This window comes from Pithys albifrons, chromosome 8 (assembly GCF_047495875.1).
Source record: "Pithys albifrons albifrons isolate INPA30051 chromosome 8, PitAlb_v1, whole genome shotgun sequence".
NCBI classification, from domain to species: domain Eukaryota; kingdom Metazoa; phylum Chordata; class Aves; order Passeriformes; family Thamnophilidae; genus Pithys; species Pithys albifrons.
The window spans coordinates 39,277,140-39,296,614 of record NC_092465.1 but is presented as its reverse complement, the minus strand read 5'-3'; the positions used below and the strand labels follow the sequence as shown (position 1 = coordinate 39,296,614).

At 48.6% G+C, this 19,475-nt stretch overlaps 1 protein-coding gene across 1 annotated transcript in view; it reads left to right on the top strand.

The window, feature by feature from the left end:
- The window catches only part of SLX9 (SLX9 ribosome biogenesis factor), a 45,825-nt gene extending 26,587 nt beyond the window's left edge, over positions 1 to 19,238 (top strand). Inside the window, exons 3-6 of the mRNA XM_071562455.1 lie at positions 8,539 to 8,607; positions 12,839 to 12,992; positions 17,168 to 17,233; positions 18,626 to 19,238. Of these exons, the coding sequence (XP_071418556.1) occupies positions 8,539 to 8,607; positions 12,839 to 12,992; positions 17,168 to 17,233; positions 18,626 to 18,752 (416 nt within the window). The 3' untranslated portion in view covers positions 18,753 to 19,238. The remainder of the gene's footprint in view (positions 1 to 8,538; positions 8,608 to 12,838; positions 12,993 to 17,167; positions 17,234 to 18,625) is intronic.
- The last annotated feature ends 237 nt before the right edge of the window (positions 19,239 to 19,475 follow it).

Sequence of the window (19,475 nt, the reverse complement as noted above, 5' to 3'; positions counted from 1 at the left end):
TCTCATTTTGCTGCCCCTGAGCTGCTCTGGGCTGGATCTGCCTGCTGTTGTCTCTGTGCCAAGTTTCCAATGTCATGTGTTGATAATGCTGCTGGTATTGATACTGCTTCCCACTCCATGTCGATCTTTCCAGAGGAAACAGCCCTGGCTCTGTGTCATTAACACACAAGTTGATTACCCTTGATTTTTTTTTTCTTTAATTCCATTAGAGACAAGCAATCCAATATTGCATTCAGTATTCCCTGGAGCAGGTCAGGGCTTTCCAGGCCCCTTCCCTGCTCCCCAAAGCACCCCTGAGCATCCTGCCAGCATCCCCTCAGAGTCTGAGAGTGTGTCTGCAATCCTTCAGCAGTAGGTGGGGTGTTGGCATGCAGAGGCCTTGCAGTGGTGTTTGGAGGTGCTACCTGTACAGGCATGCAGGGAACAGCCTTCTAGTGTGCCAGGAAAGCAGATTTACTGAACAGAGAGTTTATTAAATGAAGTCAAGGCTCCTTCCCTGTTGCACAGCCTGGCAAAGGTGTGACTGGCTGTACTTCAGGCTTTTTGACTGTTGCCTGGCATGTTTTACTGGAATATTTCGGTGAAATCTGAGCCTGATTATAGATGCTAAAGCACTGTGTCTGCCTAGTGGAAGGTTTTCTGGGGAAGTGAGGGGGGAAAAGTAGATGTGTGACGTGTCAGCTTCCTTGTCCTTGAGCTGTGCAGCCTTCTGGACAATGGTGGCAGGGTGGTCCTTCCTGCTGAAGGAGTATCCTCTCTGCTTCCTGAGCCTGACAGAGCTCCTTGCAAGTGTTAAAGGGCCATCCAGCAATTCCCTTTCCTCAAGTCTAGATTGCAACACACCATTTACATGCTAAATTTGTAAATCTTCCAAGAAGAAACAGGGAAAAACTGTTAGCTGGGAAAAATATTTATGTGGATCTTCAAGAGTTTTTCTAGGATTTTCCACAGTTTCACACACATGTTTTCATGGTATCCCTGTATTTCTGGACACTTGTGGAGAAGGGAGTGCTTCAGGAATAAATTTTAGGTAGTCTTTTCCTAGTTAGGGCCAGTTCAGGTCTGTGTTGCTGTTGGAATAGTCACTGCCACAGGAAATGGTGGGATGCAGAGATCAGGCTTGGATGTTACTTTTGGGTCAGCTGTCATGTTTAAAAAGTAACAGATTCAGATTTTTCTGCAAAGCACTGATTGGAATAAGCACAGTTGTTTGTCAAAGGGAAGTTGCTGGAGTGAAGCACTTGATGCCCCTCTAGCAAACTAGACTGAGAAAAGGGGAATTCTCTCTTCTCCCAGCTCTTCTTTACCTTCTGCTGTGCCCCTGAATGTTTATTTCTTCTCAGATAATGAAAGGAGAGGAGGAAACTTGTGCAACCTGTGCCTTGTGCCCTCTGGAGAAGAGAGGGCTTAGTGAGTAGGCTCTTCAGGGAAGAGAAGTGATCCTCCTGCCTCCTTGGAAACATCTCTTTTCCCCATCTGCCCAGCTGGCTTTGGTTTGGCCCTGCATCTGCCTCTTGGAGAACAAACCTGACTGTCCATTTAATGGTGTTCTGTGGATGGTCAGCTTCCCTTAATGTCCTTGTTTCTGCCCCTTTCCTTGCTGTTCTGCTTCTCCCCTTTCTCTCTGTGCATCCCTATCTTCCTGTCGTTTGAATCTCCCATTTCAGCCAATTTTGGTGTTCTTCTCTTGACCTTCATGGCTCAATTCTTCCTCCTTCACTGTGGAGACATTTGTGATGTGATCTTTCCTCTCTGCTGCTGAAGCTCTTGGACGTGACTCCCACTTAGTGCTGGTCCCATGATGGTTTTGTTTTTACCCTTAAGTTAAGTATCTGCATAGTCTGGATGACACTGTTGTATTGCCTGGAAATATAATTAAGTATTGATCACAGGGCATTCAGCAGTCAGATGAGTTAATGTATTAATTACGTGTGTCATCCCTGCCTTGTCAGCTGGTTAAGGAAGAGGTTCCTGCAGGCACTTTTTTCACCAGGTTGCACAGTGAACATGGTCTGGTTGCCCCATTCCAGTTGAAAGAAACTATTCCAGATGATACAGCCTGTGTGAGTCTCTCCATGCCCTGTTTTTCCTAGGAAAATGGCTTGGAATGCTAAACCTGACTCAAAGAAAGAAATAAACCTCAGTACTTCTACCAACAAACCAACCAATCCTGAAATGTGTTACCTGGAGGAGTGGGGGGGAAGGTGGGACTGCACCCAACAGGTTATAGTGTTTGTTGAGATCTCTGAGAAACAACCAACAGCTCGTTCCAGGCACTGCCTCACACCTCCTGCTGCCTGCAGATGGTTTGCTGCCAGTGCTGCATTGGCACCTGACAGTGACACATTTGCCTGTCTGTCCTGGAAGTCTGTCCCTCTGTGCTTTTGTCCCTCTGTCCTCTGAGCATCTTTAAATCCTTATTTTTTTCCTCCTCTATTCCCTGTTGTTGTCTGCCCTCTCTCCCTTCCCCACTGCTGTGGCTCTGGGGGGAAATGCAGCACGAAAAGCTGCCCATGGTGGGTGTGGTTGGAACTAAATGATCTTTAAAGGCCCTTCCAACCCAAACTGTCCTTGGAGTCTTTGATTAAAATGCAGGGTTTCCACTGTGTCCATCCATTGGGAATGCAATAACAAGTGCAGGTGAGCAGAGTGGCTTCTCTAAGAAGCTGAAAGAGCAGATATGAAGGAATAGGTAAGAATGTACTCACAAAAGACATGCCAGGTACCAAAAACAGGACAGGAGGGATTATAGGAACCAGTGGCAAGAGATGCAAAATTTATTATTAATTGTCTCCTAGCTAATATACAGTTACAAGGCAAGGAAATTAAGGTAGATTAATGTTTTCTTGCTTTTGGATAAATTACAAACACCAGGTAAAATCCAGTAGTGTAACTGTTTCAGATCTAGATCTTTCACTGTAATACTGCAGAGATACTGAGCTACTGATTGTTGAAATTTCTCAAAGGACAGTGTAGTCAAAGGTAATCCTATTAGCAGGAAAGGAAAGGATATTTTGGGGAAAATCTTTCAAACACAGGCCTGCAAGGTGTTGTCAAAAAGCATAGGAATGTTTCGGTGTTCTGCCTCCCTCAGGAAGCCCTGAGGAGAGAATTTACCCATTGGTAAACATGAATTACTCTTGCTCTCAGAATAAATCTCATTCCAGAGATTTGTTGGTGTTCAAGCTTCTATAGAAATGATATTCTGTTCTTCTCACTGCCCCTTATTCAAACTGCAATATCCACACAAATAACTCCTGTGCATGTATTGAGTTGCTAGACTATGAATTTTTATCCTCTGTGAGAGGTGATTTGTGCTGTGGAATCCCTGGACTGTGCTTGGGTGATCCACCTTGCTGGTGTCCATGGTTCTGTAAGAACCTTAAAAATAATTGCTGGAAGGAGTCTCTCAGTATTACCTAGTTCAGGGTCATATGCAGCACGTTGTCCAGAACTATGTCTAGTCAGGTTTTTAGCATCTCTGTGGATGGATACCTGGAGGCTCTATAACCTCCTGACAGTTAAAAAAATCATAAAAGTTATCCCCAAGATAAGTCAATCAATGTGGGCCCATTGTCTGTTGTCACTGGGCACCATTGGGAATAGTCTGGCTCCCTCTTCTCCTTCTTTCCATCACTTATTGATAGGATTTCCCTTGAGAGCTCCTTTCCAGCTGTCTTGGCCTCTCCTCATGTAAAAGATACTCCAGTCCTTAAATCATCTTAGTTCATGGAATCATAGAATGGATTGGGCTGGAAAAGACCTCCGAGATCATCAAGTCCAACCCTTGGGCCAACTCCAGTCCCTTTACCAGATCATGGCACTCAGTGCCATGGCCAAGCTCAATTGAAAAACCTCCAGGGATGGGGAATCCACCCCCTCTCTGGGCAGCCCATTCCAATGCCTGAGCACTCTCTCTGCAAACAAGTTTTTTCTCATCTCCAACTTCAATTTCCCCTGGCAGAGCGTGAGCCCGTTCCCCCTTGTCCTGTTGCTGAGTGCCAAGCACCTGGCTCAGACAAGGCATTCTGCAGTCCTTGGTTCAGAAATCTGGGTTCATAGTTATGAAAATAACCTTCCAGCTGCACAAGTGGCACACTGGGCCACTAAGCAGTGGGTTAAAACTTGGTTGGAATAATGCCAAGGTCATGGGTTCAATCCCCTTTATGGGCCATTGACTTGAGTTGGACTCTGATCCTTGTGGGTCCTTCCAACTCAGAATAGTCTGGGATTCTGTGACTTTGAACATCATCTGTGACTGACCCTTCAAAGGGTCTGTGCTGGGGAGAGTGCTGAGAGCACACAGGGGGGAAAGATGAGGACTGGGGCAGAAGAGGAGAACAGGGAGGTACTTTTACCTTGTGGCAGGGGCTGAGTGTGCTTAAGACATGGCTTGGAAGAACAGACTTTGTCTCTGGAGATGCCTTTCTGCAGACTGTGATTCCCAGTCCCCTCCGGAGGGGCAGTGCTCCCACATGTCACGTGTGCCCTCCTGCAGCTGAGCAGAGCTGGATCAGGGCTCTGCTGCACAGGGAAGCCTCGTGCCTGTGCTGGAGCTGGGCAGAGCCTGGGGATGTTTATCAGGCATGACCTTGGTGTGAGGACACAAGCCACAGTGCTGCCCTGGGTTTCCAGTGGGAAACCAGGCTTGGAAGTAGGCTTTGCTTTAAATAACCAGAGGATCTGGGCCCCTCAGCTCACGAAAGAGATTGAGGGGCTGGAGCGGGGCCAGAGAAGAGCAACGAGGCTGGAGAAGGGACTGGAGCACAAGTGCTGTGGGGAGAGGCTGAGGGAGCTGGGGGTGTTTAGCCTGGAGAAGAGGAGGCTCAGAGGTGACCTCAGCACTGTCTGGAACTGCCTGAAGGGAAGTTCTGGCCAGGTGGGGGTTGGTCTCTTCTCGCAGGCACTCAGCAATAGGACAAGGGGGCACGATGGGCTTAAGCTCTGCCAGGGGAAATTGAAGTTGGAGAGCAGAAAGAAATTCTTTGCAGAGAGAGTGCTCAGGCATTGGAATGGGCTGCCCAGAGAGGGGGTGGATTCCCCATCCCTGGATGTTTTTCAACTGAGCTTGGCCGTGGCACTGAGTGCCATGATCTGGTAAAGGGACTGGAGTTGGCCCAAGGGTTGGACTTGATGATCTCGGAGGTCTTTTCCAACCCAATCGATTGTATGATTCTGTGAAGAGGGCACAAAGCTTGGATATGAACACCCTGCCTCTGTCCTTGTCACCTCCCAGCTGTGGTCCCACTGCTCACCCTCAGACTCTGCTGCAGTCCATGCTGTCTGGGGCAGTGCAGCTGGAGATCACTACCTGGAGCTGTTGGGTGGGATGAGGGCAGGGGGCTGCCAGGCTGGCTCCTGTGGGGCATCATCCCTGCCAGGGGACACCTTGGCTGCCTTTCTGCCTGGCCCATGTTGTCCCTCAGCTCTGTTCCTGGAGAACACCTCCAACATCAATCAGGGCACACCCCAGGAGACTGTGGTTACCATTCTCAGGCCCTTTCATTGCTCAGGGTAGAGGACAATTCACAAGTGACACCACTGTGTCATTTAGAAAACCAACCCCAAACCACACCCAGCCTTCTGCTTTTGGATGGACTCTTGGTGACTCTTTGTGACCTCATCCCACAGCTGTAGGCATATGCTGGGTTTTGCTGCTGTTACACAACAGAGCCTAAAATTAACACATCTGTTATTATTTAACTTCATTTTGCCAAAATATTATGTTTCAAGCAGCAACAGCTTTACTGTTATGTACCATCACATTTCTGGGAATAATAATTAATATTATTACATGTTGTTTCTCAGTACCTCATACCCAAGGTGGAACTTCCCTGCAGCTTTGCAGGGGGAGCAGATGCTGGTGCTGAAGGAACATTTATCCATGTGGCATTGCACAGGTTTATTGGGTATTTCTGCTCGTGGCCAAGTCCTCCAAGTAATGTTGTTTCCTGGAACTGTGAAACCTGTATTTTCACCCTCTCAAATAGTGGGATCTTGGGGGAGGGAACAGTTACAGCTTTAAACTAGTCCAGCTTCTTTCTGAATTCCTAGAATGTATAAAATGGGGATTTCTATAGTAGCATTTATGTATATATTTAGTGTAAGGAATCTGTTAGGAAAAGCAATCTTATATATATGGGGGGAGATAGATATATATGTATATATATAGATACATAGATAGAGAGAGATGGATGTATATATATGTGTGTGTGTGTAGATATTTTATATATATATGTGTGTGTATAAATATATATATACATATAAAAAATTGGGGTTTTTTTAGTCTGAGTCTTTTACCAAAAAAATTCCAAGATCTTTAAATTAAAGAAGCTGTCCTCCAAAAAAAAAAAATCAGCTTCTCTGCCATAAAAGCAGGATCTTGAGGATTGCCAGGAGTAGTTTCAAATGTTTTATATAGGGGGGAAAAGCTATTGAGGGGTTTTTTGTAATCTGTTTATATTTGAGATGTTTTGAACTGTGCAGATCAGAGAGAAGAAAGAAAAAACATATTCTTGCTAAAAGCAGCAATTGGCAAGTTTACAGGATGGAAATTACCCTCAGCTGATGCACCTTTCCTGCATGCAGGAGGTTTCAAAGGCAAAGAGTTCTTAAGTTACGTGTGGAATGGGCTGGAAAAGGGGACCCAAACCCTCCTGATTTCAAAGGAAAATAATTAAAGTGAAGCCACAGCCTGACTTCGATCTCAGAGGTGCTTGCAAACTAAATAAGAATAAAACACCACCTTGGGGCCAATCTGTGCTGTTAATTAAGCAGCTAGACTCTTCCTCCTCTGTTCTCCAGTGGGTTTCCAGCGGGTTTGGCACTCGGCATCGCGACTGGAGGTTGCCAAACACAACTTGGCACCTTCCAGCAGCAAAACAGCCTTCTGAGGGGCAAGCAGGGATATGGAAAATGGAGTGTCTGGGGGAGCAGGTGATGGAAAAGAGCAGGAACAGGCTGCTGACAGGGGAGGGATGTGGCTCCTTTTCCCCAGGCACCCCTCTGTGATTCCAGCTGCCAGCCTGGGTGCCACCCACCATCCCCAGCCAGCAGCAGGACTGGGCTCCTGCCAAGAAAACAGCTTTTGTGTTGCCTTAAATACTCCACTACCATTTGGGAGGGGGAAATACCCCCAGACCTGAATTGCTGTTATTACTAGAATTGGCCAGCTGGCTGAATTGTGGGGTTTTTTTGAATTTTCATTAACAAATCCCGCCGGCAGCTGCTTTTCCAGTCAGCTTAGGAGCATGTTCCAGATGAGGGGCAGAGCTTCCCAGCACTGCCATGGCTGAGATGTAGGCAGAGTGTCCTGTTCAGGCAGCTCTCTGCACATCATCAGGGTGCAATAAAACTTGGCCAGAATTCATCCCCTTTTTCCCCTGAAACCACAGAAACTCAGAGTGATGGAGTGGGTGTAGCTCAGAGCTGGAACAGGCAATTTGTTGTTTCAGCATCAGCTTTGATGCCACAACAAACATGGGTTTATTTCTTGCTTTTTGGGTGCACTGACTGCAGGAATGTATTTTGCTGCCACGTGAAGCAGTGGAAGTTCCAGCTTCATTATCTGTGTCCTCCAGAAACTCAAACCATGGTGGTGATCACTGACTTTATGGATGGCTCTCCCCAGCCCCATAAGGCTTGTTCTGATCTTAAGGAATTACCAAAAGATGATCCTGCGCTTTTTTGTTGTAAAAGATTCATAGCTTCAGAGGAGCTGTCCTCAGTGAATTGTTTTCAGAACTGCATTGAATTCCTTTCTCATATTTCTTTTGAGTAAAAAAGGGCTATTTTTTCTTTACCAGGCTTAAGCATAAGCTAAAGTGAGAGGAGTGATCTTTGGGGAGCTTGTTCCTCCACTGCCATTCTGGTATTCCCAGCACATTTCAGGAGAAAAGTTGACTAAAGTCAATTTTATTTTAAACACTGGAGATCAGATATAATTTTATACCATCTGCAACAGATCAGGAAAAATATTTGTGATGTTCTTTTACTTGGTATTGGATATCAGTGCTCAACAGCTGCTTTCTAAATACTGAATTTGGTAAATAGTGGGTACTTGGCTGTTTTACAAGCTGCTGGTGATGAGCTGCAACTTGTTGGGCTGCCCTGGCTGTGCTTCAGAAATCCTTCCCTGGGAGGGTGGGCAGGCCCTGGCACAGGTTGGGCAGAGAAGCTGTGGCTGCCCCATCCCTGGAAATGTCCAAGACCAGGATGGGCAGGGCTTGAAGCCACCTGGGATAGTGGAAGGTGTCCCTGCCCATGGCAGGGACTTTGTAACAAAGTGGGCCTTGAAGTCGCTCCCAGCCCAAACCATTTCTAGGATTCTGTGCTGCTGATCTTGATCTATTTCCTTGTTGCTTATTTTTTAACTGACAGCAAGTCAGGTTTGATTTGTTTGGCTAAAAGCTGGGGGGCAGTGTGACCCCTGCTGTGCCTGCAGCCCACCTGACCTGCCAGCAAGGTCAAAAACATCAAGGCTTGAACAAAATCTGTTGTACAGGAGCCACGCTCCATCTCATGTCTCTTCTCTTCCAGGTTTAGAAGAAAAAACAGTTCTTTCCAAAAAAGAGAAGATGAAGCTGAGGAAAGAGAGATGGCTGCAGAGTAAGTACTCCATGTCACACACCACAGAGTGTGGCTCTGACCCTGAGATCAGCTCAGTTGGTTAAAACTTGGTTGTAATAATGCCAAGGTCGTGGGTTCAATCCCCTGTGGGCCATTGACTTAAGAGTTGGACTCGATGGTCCTTGTGGGTCCCTTCCAACTCAGAATAGTCTGGGATTGATCTCTCTGCACCCTGCCTGTGGGTGAAGTGCTGGGAAAGGCAGAATGCTCCTCACAAACCTTCACACCTGCTCCCCAGCAGGTGGGGTAGAAGCCCCAGGTATTGTTTCTCAGTGTTTTGGACCAAGACTTGAGTCATTGCCCCCAGTCTATTTTTTATCTTTCTCCATGTGTAATATATCATAAAATCGTAGAATCAAAGAATGGATTGGGTTGGAAAAGACCCCTGAGATCATCAAGTCCAACCCTTGGGCCAACTCCAGTCCCTTTACCAGATCATGGCACTCAGTGCCACGGCCAAGCTCAGTTGAAAAACCTCCAGGGATGGGGAATCCACCCCCTCTCTGGGCAGCCCATTCCAATGCCTGAGCACTCTCTCTGCAAAGAAGATTTTTCTCATCTCCAACTTCAATTTCCCCTGGCAGAGCTTGAGCCCATCGTGCCCCCTTGTCCTATTGCTGAGTGCCTGGGAGAAGAGACCAACCCCCACCTGGCCAGAACTTCCCTTCAGGCAGTTCCAGACAGTGCTGGGGTCACCTCTGAGCCTCCTCTTCTCCAGGCAAAACACCCCCAGCTCCCTCAGCCTCTCCCCACAGCACTTGTGCTCCAGTCCCTTCTCCAGCCTCATTGCTCTTCTCTGGCCCCGCTCCAGCCCCTCAATGTCCATCCTGAACTGAGGGGCCCAGAACTGAATGTGTGACTACATTAACCCTTTCTTTATCCAGACAGGACACTGTGCCTATGTAAGTTTAGCATATTTTTCTGTCTTTTAAAGCTCTGGTACAGATAGGACTAGTTGTGTAGTGAAGCTCCTTGTCACAGAGGAGCCATGGGGGTGGCACAACAGCCTGGCTGCCACCATCTCATCCCAAACCTCTGTGGTGAGAACCTGCAGTAAGGACGAGCTCTGGACACTGCTGGTTGTGTTCCTGCTCTTTCCCACATGCCACAGGTCAGTGAACCCACTTACCAGACAGTCTGGCCTTTCTGGAGGCTGTGAAATATGAGCTAAACCAAACCAGCCTGTGGCAGAAATGCTTCTGTTTCCTGTGGGAAGTGTCTGTATTTTTGCTTGGAGTGTCTCAGCACAGTGAGAGACTGTGCTGTCCTACCCAGTGGAGCAGAGGGGTTCCCTGTGTCCCCTGGAGGTGTTCTGGGGACAAGCTTTTCCCTCAACATCTTCTTGCCCAGTAGAGATAGAGACCGGCTGTGTTTGGGGCATAGGGATGTGGCTTTTTGCTACCCCTTGTGTTCTCTGCACTGAGCTCTGAGCTCAAGCCCTGTGATTTCTTTCACCAATTCCAGTGAAGGTGTGTCTGGCTCCTCTCAGGTAAAAAGCTGAGAATTTAACAGTGTTTGTATGAAGGAGACCTCCTCCCAACAGCTTCCCAGTGCCTTGGACATCTGCAGCCCTTGGACACAGAGTACAGAAGGCTGTGCTAGTGATAGGCAGCTGCTTTGGAAAGGCCCAAGAGCAGGATCCCAACACTCTCCATCCTGCCCTCCTGGTGCCTTTGTAGCATCAGCCTTTCCCAAGATCATGTGTGTTATTTTGACCCTGCTGTGGCCTCTTGCCCTCTCTCTTGTCTCTGAAATCAAGCTGAGGGAATACAAATGAAATAAAGAGTCTTTGCTTTGAGTAAAACACCAAGACAGTAAACTGCAGGCCAGATTAATCTGCCTTAGAAGATACTTGGTGTTAAAGTACTTTACAGGCACAGAAGCAACTAAAAACTCTGCCAGTTTTTTGTGGAGAAAGAGCTCTTTGCCTCCCAAAAGAGAAACCAGCTTGGACTGCTGGAGCTGTTATCACTATATCTCTGTTTTCCTAAATCTGAGTTTGTTGTTTCTTCTTGTCCCAGGGTTACTCTTGTGACACTGGATACCAAGACCCTGGGAACCAAAGTGCAGCCCAGTAGAGCAAATGCAAAATTTAGAGCTTTCTTCCATTCCAATAAGTAACCTTAAGAGAGACTAGAGAGGGAAAAAACTTATGTAATGCTTTAGACATCAGAAGTATGCACATTTAAAAATACATATATTGCATGGCTCCTCAGACAACCAAGACTTCATAGGAAAAGAATTTGGGATGTTTGTGCACAATCAGGTGTCTGAAAATTTTAAGCACATTCTGTTTATGAAAGCACTGAAGTAGGCAGCTCCATGAAGCCAGACCAAAAAAAGAAGTGATGCAGAACAGAAAGCTGTGTTCTTGGCAGGGATTGCTGTGAGGAGAAGCATTTCCAATCCAGATTTGTCAGGAACATCCATGTACAGCAGAATTGCAGTTCATGACAAACTGTTGCTCCTCAACTCAGCTGGGTTGGAGAGTGAACAAAGCAGAGGTATTACAGGAGCCAGGAGCCAGCCAGTGAATTTGAGCTGTGCTTGCTTGGCTGTGGGAGCAGGATTAGACTCAGGATTGTGGTCTCTAAGTGGGACTGGCTGCTTTTGTGCTCACACCAAAAATCCTTGGGCTTCTGTGGCAGTGCTGCCTTGGGAGCTTTTGGCCCCCCTGTGCCACCAGCCTGGCCCCACAGCCTCTGACACTCTTGTCATGTCCGCACCAGGAGTTTCCAGCTCAGCACTGAGGCTTGTCCTTGCAGTTGTCCAAGGGACTTTGGGGGTGGGCTGGGGCATCTTGGAGTGCAGCTGGAAGCTTATGTGAGTGCTGGGCTTTTGTGGCTTGTGCTTAGAGATATTCTGCTGAGGCTCAGCCTGGAAGCTGCAGCTCTGTGAGGCTTGGGCAGCTTTGGGACTTACTGCTACCCCAGGGAGCCTCAGGCCTGAGGTAGAAGCTTTCAAAGCCCTATGTCTGAGAGGGAGACTGATGGGACCTTGGACTGGTGAGGCCACACCTTGAGTGTTGTGTTCAGTTCTGGGCCCCTCAGTTGAGGAAAGACCTTGAGGGGCTGGAGCGGGGCCAGAGAAGAGCAACGAGACTGGAGAAGGAACTGGAGCACAAGTGCTGTGGGGAGAGGCTGAGGGAGCTGGGGGTGTTTAGCCTGGAGAAGAGGAGGCTTAGAGATGACCTCAGCACTGTCTGGAACTCCCTGAAGGGAAGTTCTGGCCAGGTGGGGGTTGGTCTCTTCTCCCAGGCACTCAGCAATAGGACAAGGGGGCACGATGGGCTCAAGCTCTGCCAGGGGAAATTGAAGTTGGAGATGAGAAAAAACTTGTTTGCAGAGAGAGTGCTCAGGCATTGGAATGGGCTGCCCAGAGAGGGGGTGGATTCCCCATCCCTGGAGGTTTTTCAACTGAGATTACCAGATCGTGGCACTGAGTGCCATGATCTGGTAAAGGGACTGGAGTTGGCCCAAGGATTGGACTTGATGATCTCGGAGGTCTCTTCCAACCCAATCCATTCTATGATTCTGTTATTTGTGGAGTTCTCTGTGCCCACAGCCATGTCAGAGCTGCTGCAGGGAGACTGGGAAACACGATTCTGAGGAAAAGCCATCTGTCTCTGCCACTTGGAGTGCTTTTCCAAGGATCCAGTTCATCCAGCCTCTGGCTGCTTGTACTCTGCCATGAGTCAGTAAGGTGAGAGCTGGGCTCGCTCCAAACTAAGTAAACAACTGAAATGAAGTCCATCTTTTCTGCCTGTGCTAGGAGACCACTGTTTGGTTCCAGTAGCAAAGCAGGGATGGAGCTGTGCCTATTTAAGGCTGGATGTGGAGCTGACTCTGTTCGGTTTGTGCCTTCCCCTCTTGTTTCTGTTTCCCAGTTCCATGCCATGTCAGTGTGGGGTTTTTTGCCACACCAGCACTCCTGTGCTGTGTTGCTGTGAAGGATGAACAGTGAAAGGGATGGAAACAGTTCAGACAAAATCAGTCTGGGAATTTCACTTCCCACTGCAATGTCAGAAGGGAGGTCTATAGTTACAAGGAGGGAATGACCCGGCTGCATTTTGTTTGGTCTTTCTCTGGTTTAAGCCACTTCTGGCCTGTTGTTCCTGTAGATGGTAAAGCAGTCTATGAATTTCTTAGCTCAAGGTTCATCTCCTGCAGACACTTCCCCTTCCTTCAGTAATGCCTTGTTTCTGATTCAGAAATAGAAAGTGTGAAGATGATGAAGCAGAAGCAAAAGGCCGAAGCGAAGCGAAAAGCAACCCCTGTGGTGGGAGACATGCAGCCCTTGATGGAAGCCCTGCCTGAGCTCTCTGAGCTGACCACAGGGGGCAGGGGCAGGAAGCCACTCAAGAGGTACGTGTCATGTAGGGATGGGCTGTGTCTTTCCCTTCTTCCTGTGGTATAAAGTGTCCTTCAGCTCAGGCAACAGTCAGGAGAAGAGGGTTAAATCAGAGTTACAATTTAATAACAATATTACAATAAATGCAATGGCACAAAGAGAAATTGGTTTTAACCCCCAAACCCCAGCAGTGTAACCCAGCCCACTGGGGCACAAACACAGTGGGGTTTGGTGGCCCCTGTGCTGAGCCCCACGTGGTTCCGCCAAGTCTAAAGGAAAAGGAAGGGACAAACCTGTTGGTGCAGATGATGGCACAGTCTGGTGGAGAGTGGTGGGCTCCTCCTATCGAGGTTGTGCTCCTTCTCTGGATCTCCTGAGTGGTCCCAGAAGTCCCTAAAGCCCAAGATTCCATCCCCTCAGGTGCAGGTGGGAGCCCCCAGTGCCTCCTCCAGGGCAAGGAGTTCCACACTGGGGGAACTGACTCTGGGAGTCTGAGGGGGATTTTGGACTCGTTGCTGGCCCATGAGCAGAGCTGAGCCCTCAGGTGGGTGTGGAGGTGCCAAGGACTCCCTGCAGGGCAGTTCTCCCATCTCCTCTGCCAGGCTTCTTTCCCAGCCAGCTCCCAGCCTGAGGGGTCAGGTGTGTCCTGGGCAGCTGCTGCCAATGGGCCATTGGGAACAGTTGGTGGGCAATGAATGGAGGGTGGAGATTCCACAGCTTTGGTCACACCCACACAGGGATCAACTGGTCCCACCTGCTGAACTGGGGCAACCTGACACAAGAAGATGAAACGTGTCTTCTGAACCCACAGCTAAGAGAGGAACCATATTGCTCAGATGAGGCTTGGCATGACACAGGCTGGGAGCATCCAGATGTCCTGGGAGCTGCAGGAGTGACACACTGGTGTCCAGAGTGTGATGCTGCTGAGCTCACCTGATAGCCTGGACTTGAGATGTTTTGCAGCCCGACATTATCCTTCCAGACCACCCCCCAGGCTTTCTCCTAAAGTGTTTCAAGGCCTTTGAGCAGAGCTTTAAAATCTGGCCAGAATCTTTGTTTGCCTGTTGACCTGCAGTGTGAGTTTGGCCAAGGGCATGGCTGAGTTGGCTGCTCTCTGTGCTCCTTGAAAGCCACTCATCAGACAAACAACAGCTATGAACCTCACGGCTAAGTATAGAAAAACATTTCCCTTAACTTGGCTTCTAATTCTTTGAAAAGCTTTTTTTTATCTTTTTTTTTCTCCTATATCCAACCATTTAGTCAGCCTGCCCACTCTTTCAGTGGGAATGAAGAAAAGTACACGCAGAGTTTCAAATCTTACAAAGCACTGAGAGTTGGTTGGAGTTTTTGGCCAGGGCTTACCTGAGCCTGAGTAGGTGGCTTTGCCCCCTTTCTGTCATGATGTGACCTTTTCTAGCATGAGAATTAAAGGATGTCAAATATATGGAGTAACAGGTTTAGTATAAGCAGGAGGCTGCTGCTTTGCAGGCTGTCAGGGCTGAGGGAAGCTTGTGTGCTCAGGTGGGACCTCACAAATCCAGAGAGAACAGCTCTGGGAGGGTGGCTGCATGTCTGCAAAGTGCAGCTGGCGCAAGGTCTCTGAGCAGCAAATAATGGAGAGAATGTGGCTGTGAGATTGTCTTACAACTGCAGAATGGGTTTGTTGGAAGGGACCTTAAAGCTCATCTCATTCCACCCCTGCCATGGACAGGGACACCTTCCACCAGCCCAGGTTGCTCCAAGCCCTGTCCAACCTGGCCTTGGACACTTCCAGGGATGGAGCAGCCACAGCTTCTCTGGAAAAACTCTACCAGGGCCTCACTGCCCTCACAGGGAAGAATTTCTTATCAGAATGATAGAATATGCTGAGTTGGAGTAAACTCATCAAGATCATCAAGTCCCGCTCCTGGCCCTGTGCAGGACACTCCAACAATATCCAGTCTAAAACTACTCTGTCAGTGGGAAGCCATTCCCCCTTGTCCTGTCACTCCAAGCCCTTGTCCAAAGCCCTTCTCCAGCTCCCTTGGAGCCTTTTTAGGCACTGGAAGGGGCTCTAAGGTCCCTCCAGATCCTTCTCTTCTCCATGCAGAATTCCTGCAGTGTTATCCCTCTCTGTCCATCTGCCATGGGATGCTTTGAGGCAAAATACTCCAAAATAGTCCTCCCAGCAACAGCAATGCCCTTGTCTTTTGTAGTACACTTGATGGCAGGGGATGTGTGGCACACCTGGAAGGGTTTGGTAACCTTGCAGGAATTTCCAGCCTGGCACCCTTGGAGATGAACTGCCAGCTCCCTCCCTCCCCCAGCCCAGACCCCCTGTGAGGGTGAGGAATCCCTACTCTGTCCTTCTGGAAGCCAGAGTTGGCACAGTGGAGGTGGAAGTTTGTCACTGGATGGTGTCAGCCTGTGCCATGCCAACCCAAAACCAGCCCCTCTCGGTGCTGGCATGGAGGAGCAACAGGACTCTCTGTGCCCTTGTGGGCTTCTGGCTTCCTGGATGTGTGTGCAGAAGTGTTTGAAATAATCAGAGGAGGCTTTTATAGGATTTGAATCATTGCAGAAAGGAAGGGTAATACTCTGGTGATTTGTCATCATTATTAATAAAAGATTAGATTCTCCAGGAATTTGATCTCCTGCAGGGTAAAAGCACATTATAGGGAGGTTTTTATTCTGTTTTATAATGAATGAAGGCAATGAAGTGTAATGAAACTGGGCTGCTAACGTGGTCCAGGAGAACAGGCAGTGTGCTGCTGGGTTTGGAGGGAAATCCAGCCTGGGATGTGCTCTAGAACAGCTTCCCTCTGGCTTTGTCACCCTCTGCAGAGCTGCTACTCATCCCTGAAGGGGCTGCCATGGTGACTTGGTGGCACACACAGGTGTGGCAAGCCCTGCTCTGGTGACCCTGGGTTGCCACCCAACTTGGAAAGGGGTTTCTCTGAGCTGCTGTGAGCATTCCAGGCAAACTGGGAGAAGAGATTGGTCCTGTGCTGAGCTGTTAAAAATGGGAGGAGTGAGAGGAGAGGAAAATGAGCAAGAGCTGATTGACTAGAGAGGGGTGATGGAAGTGAGGTGAAGGAGTATAAGGAGGGAAGGAAGAATGAGGGAAAAAAAGGCAAAATAACAGGATGGAGAGAGAAGGAAATAGGAAGAGGAGGTCAATGTAACACTGCCAAGAAGAGACCAGATCCTGCTGTCTTGAAGAGAAGGTGAGGAGCTGTTGTGTTTCCCAACCTCTGGGGCAGATCAGGTGTGTGGGGTTCTACTCCCCAGCACCCACTGTTAGGGAAAGATTCCTCCTTGAGCCCTGGCCCAGCAGAGGGGTGGGAGGCAAACCCTCTTCCCAACTTGTTTCTCCTGTTAACTTCTGTATCTATTGTCCTGAAGAACTGAAATTTCTTCTACTTTCCTTAATGGCCAGTTCTACCAGCAGCTCCCCTTGTGCACTTCATGTCCCAAAAGCAATTTTTGCCCTTCCTGTGTGTCTCTTGCTGGGGCTCAGCGCTGGGTTTGTGGTAAATCTCTGCTTGGCATCGGGCACCCTGTGGGATGGGATTACACCTGTGGTCTCCTTGGACTTTGCCCAGGAATAAGGAATGGGTTACAGAGAGTTAATCTACACCTGCTGCCTTCCCTCTCCTGCACGTGGTGCACCATCCTGCATTCCAACATGTTACATCCCAGTGGTCCTGCTGCAGGATCCACAGCAGGGTTGGCAGTGCCCTCTTCCTGCTGAGTGTCCAGGGCACTGTCTGGAAGGTTTGGCTGCCGAGGTCAGAGCTCTGCCAAACCTTCCAGACTGTGCCATGGACACTCAGCAAGAAGAGGCCAGAACTCTGCAGCGCTGGGGGGAACATGAGCTGTGCAAATGTGGCACATGTGGCATCTTTTCTCTCAGCAACAGGATCAGTTTGACCTGGAGGTCAGCGATAAGCAGAAAGTGATCTGGGCATGGGCAGCTAATGAGCAGCTCTGGAACTGAGTGATCTGATTTTTCTGTAATGCCTCCTGCTCTGTCAGTGTTTGCATTTCCATGCAGTGCCTGGCTATGGAAATAATTGCCTTTCAGGACAATTACCTATCCTTTCTGGGAAGGGAGATGCAGAATTCCTGGACTCTTTCCATCTCCACAGCCATTGCTAAATTACTGCCCTTCTCTAAGACTCACTTGTTTTGTTTCTTCTCTCCACAGCCATATAGCAAAGGCAGAACCATCAGACTTCTGTCTGATGAAACAAGCTCAGAAACATCGGCTCCTGTAAGTACCCAGTTTTCAGTGTCCAGTCCTTGCTGAGCCTTCCAGAGTGGCTGAGACTGGAAGGGATTCTTGGGGTCACCTGGTCCAACCCCCCTGCTCAAGCAGAGTCACCCAGAACTGGTTTCTCAGGGCCAGGTCCACATGGCTTTTGAGTATCAACAAGGACGGAGAGTTTAATTCCTGAGCTTAGCCTGGCAACTCCTTATTCCTCTGTATAATCTGTTGGGTGGTTTATACTGCCACTGGGCATCAAGAACCTCATTTTCCCTCAGCACAGCTTTCCTGGAGCTGGGCACTGTGATCTGGCAGCGTTTGCTTTCACGTTTCCAGGATTTCAGTCAGTTGTGAGCCATTCAGCTTCAAACTGAGGCTGAACAGTCAGGCTGCAGCTGCCAGCACTGCTCTCCAGCACACTCTGAATACCCTTCTCTGTCAGAAACTGGCCACTGTTGGTACTGGGATGCCTTCCTTGCTCAGTTCTGTCTTTCTTTACCTTTTGGTGGTCTGGGAAGTCTCTGCTTCTTAGGAAGGAAAAAGTCTGGAAGAAGGTTCTTGGGGTTTACTTCCCAGGATATTAGTTAGGATGGGAGGTTCCCTGGGTCTCACTGTATTGCCCCAACTGCCACAACCCAAGTTTCATGTTTAGCTGCTCTGTTCCTTTGCCAGGGACAGGGCTGGCACTAAAGGGAAGGGCCATACTTGGGAGGGGAGTAGCTGAATGCCAACAAACCTGTGTCTGTCAAGGCCGTGGAGAGCGTGGCACTCTGAGGGACATGGGGATGCTGCAGTGGATGTGGCTGTGTGAAAACTCACAGGTTTTCTTTTACACTTCTGCTCTGTTCTTGTGCTTCCCTGCTTGCTGCTTTTTTAAACAAGGCCATTTCCACAGCAAGCAGCTGTGCCCACCTCTGCAGAGGTGATTCTGTCGTGCTCTTCCCGTGCTGTCTGACTGGTGTTACACGTAGGGTTGCCAACCCTCAACATTCAGCAATAAAGTCAGTAGGTGACCTTTCAAAGGAAAATCTGACTTTGTGCTGGTGCAATCTGAAGTAATTTTCATTCCTAGTGATTTACCTGATACCCACAGTTCCTTGATTTACCAGGGAAAAGCTCTAAAATAACCATTTCCAAGTGATGCTGGACACTAAGGTGATTGTTTCTGCCTCTGTGGCATGAGATCAAGTCTCTGTCTCCCATGAAGCTGGCAGCAATTTGAGCTCTGCCCTTGCCTAAATTAGGTTTATTTCTTGCTCTGTCTCTCTCTGAGATTTACACCCAGGATCACTCTGCCTGGACAGAAATCTGCTGCTTTATGACTTTGGTCCTTATCTGCTCAGTTCCTTTTGCATGAGGCACTTGGAGAATTTGTGTGTGTTATTTTTCTTTCCTCAGAGAGGAGGAAGTGGCCCGGTTTCATGAGGTTCTCACCGATCCCCAGTACAGATCCAACCCCCTCCTGGCCATCAGCAAGCACCTCTCCAAGAGGCTGAGGCTGGGGGAAGAAGGGAATGCCCTCTAGGGTGTCAGCTGGGAGCAGAGGGGCACAGCAGGGAGCACCTCACTGACACGGCCTCTGCACCACTTCAGGCCTTGGAAGAAGTTCAGCAGATGATTAAATCCAGCAGCCCTGGTTTGTGTCTGCAGGAACAGCACAGCTCTGTCCTGACAGGGGCAGCTGCTCCTTTGCAGGCAGTCTGCACAGAGCAGGGTGTGCTGTGGGATGTTTGGGCAGGCATTAATCTCCCTGCAAAGTGTTTTGATTCATTTGCTCCTCTTGTGAGCAGGCACAAGTTCTGAAATGGTGCCAATGGCCACGTATCTGTTTTCTGTCATTTCCCTCCCCTTCTTGACAACTCAGAGAAGAGATTTGTGATTGCTCTGTTGGTTGGTTTGGGACCCCAAGCCCTGGAGGCTGTTGGAGATCTGTCAGGGGCAATGCTGCTGTTCACAGGCATTGTTTTATGTGAGAAATTTAGCTTTGGAATAAACATACTTTCATACAACACTTGAGTTTGTCTGGCTCTTATTTTTGTAAATAGGATTTGAAATACGGGTTTATTTCCATTGCTGGGAAAATGACTTAAAATAATTGTTTTTTCCAGGAGACTCCTACTGCCTCATGCAACACAAGCAGTGAGAAATCTCTGCAGATCATGTCTAACTCATGGACGTGCATTCTCTTGCCCTTAGAAGCTTGTGTTTCCCATGGGTGATGCTCATCCCTTTTGGCCTTTGTGCTCCC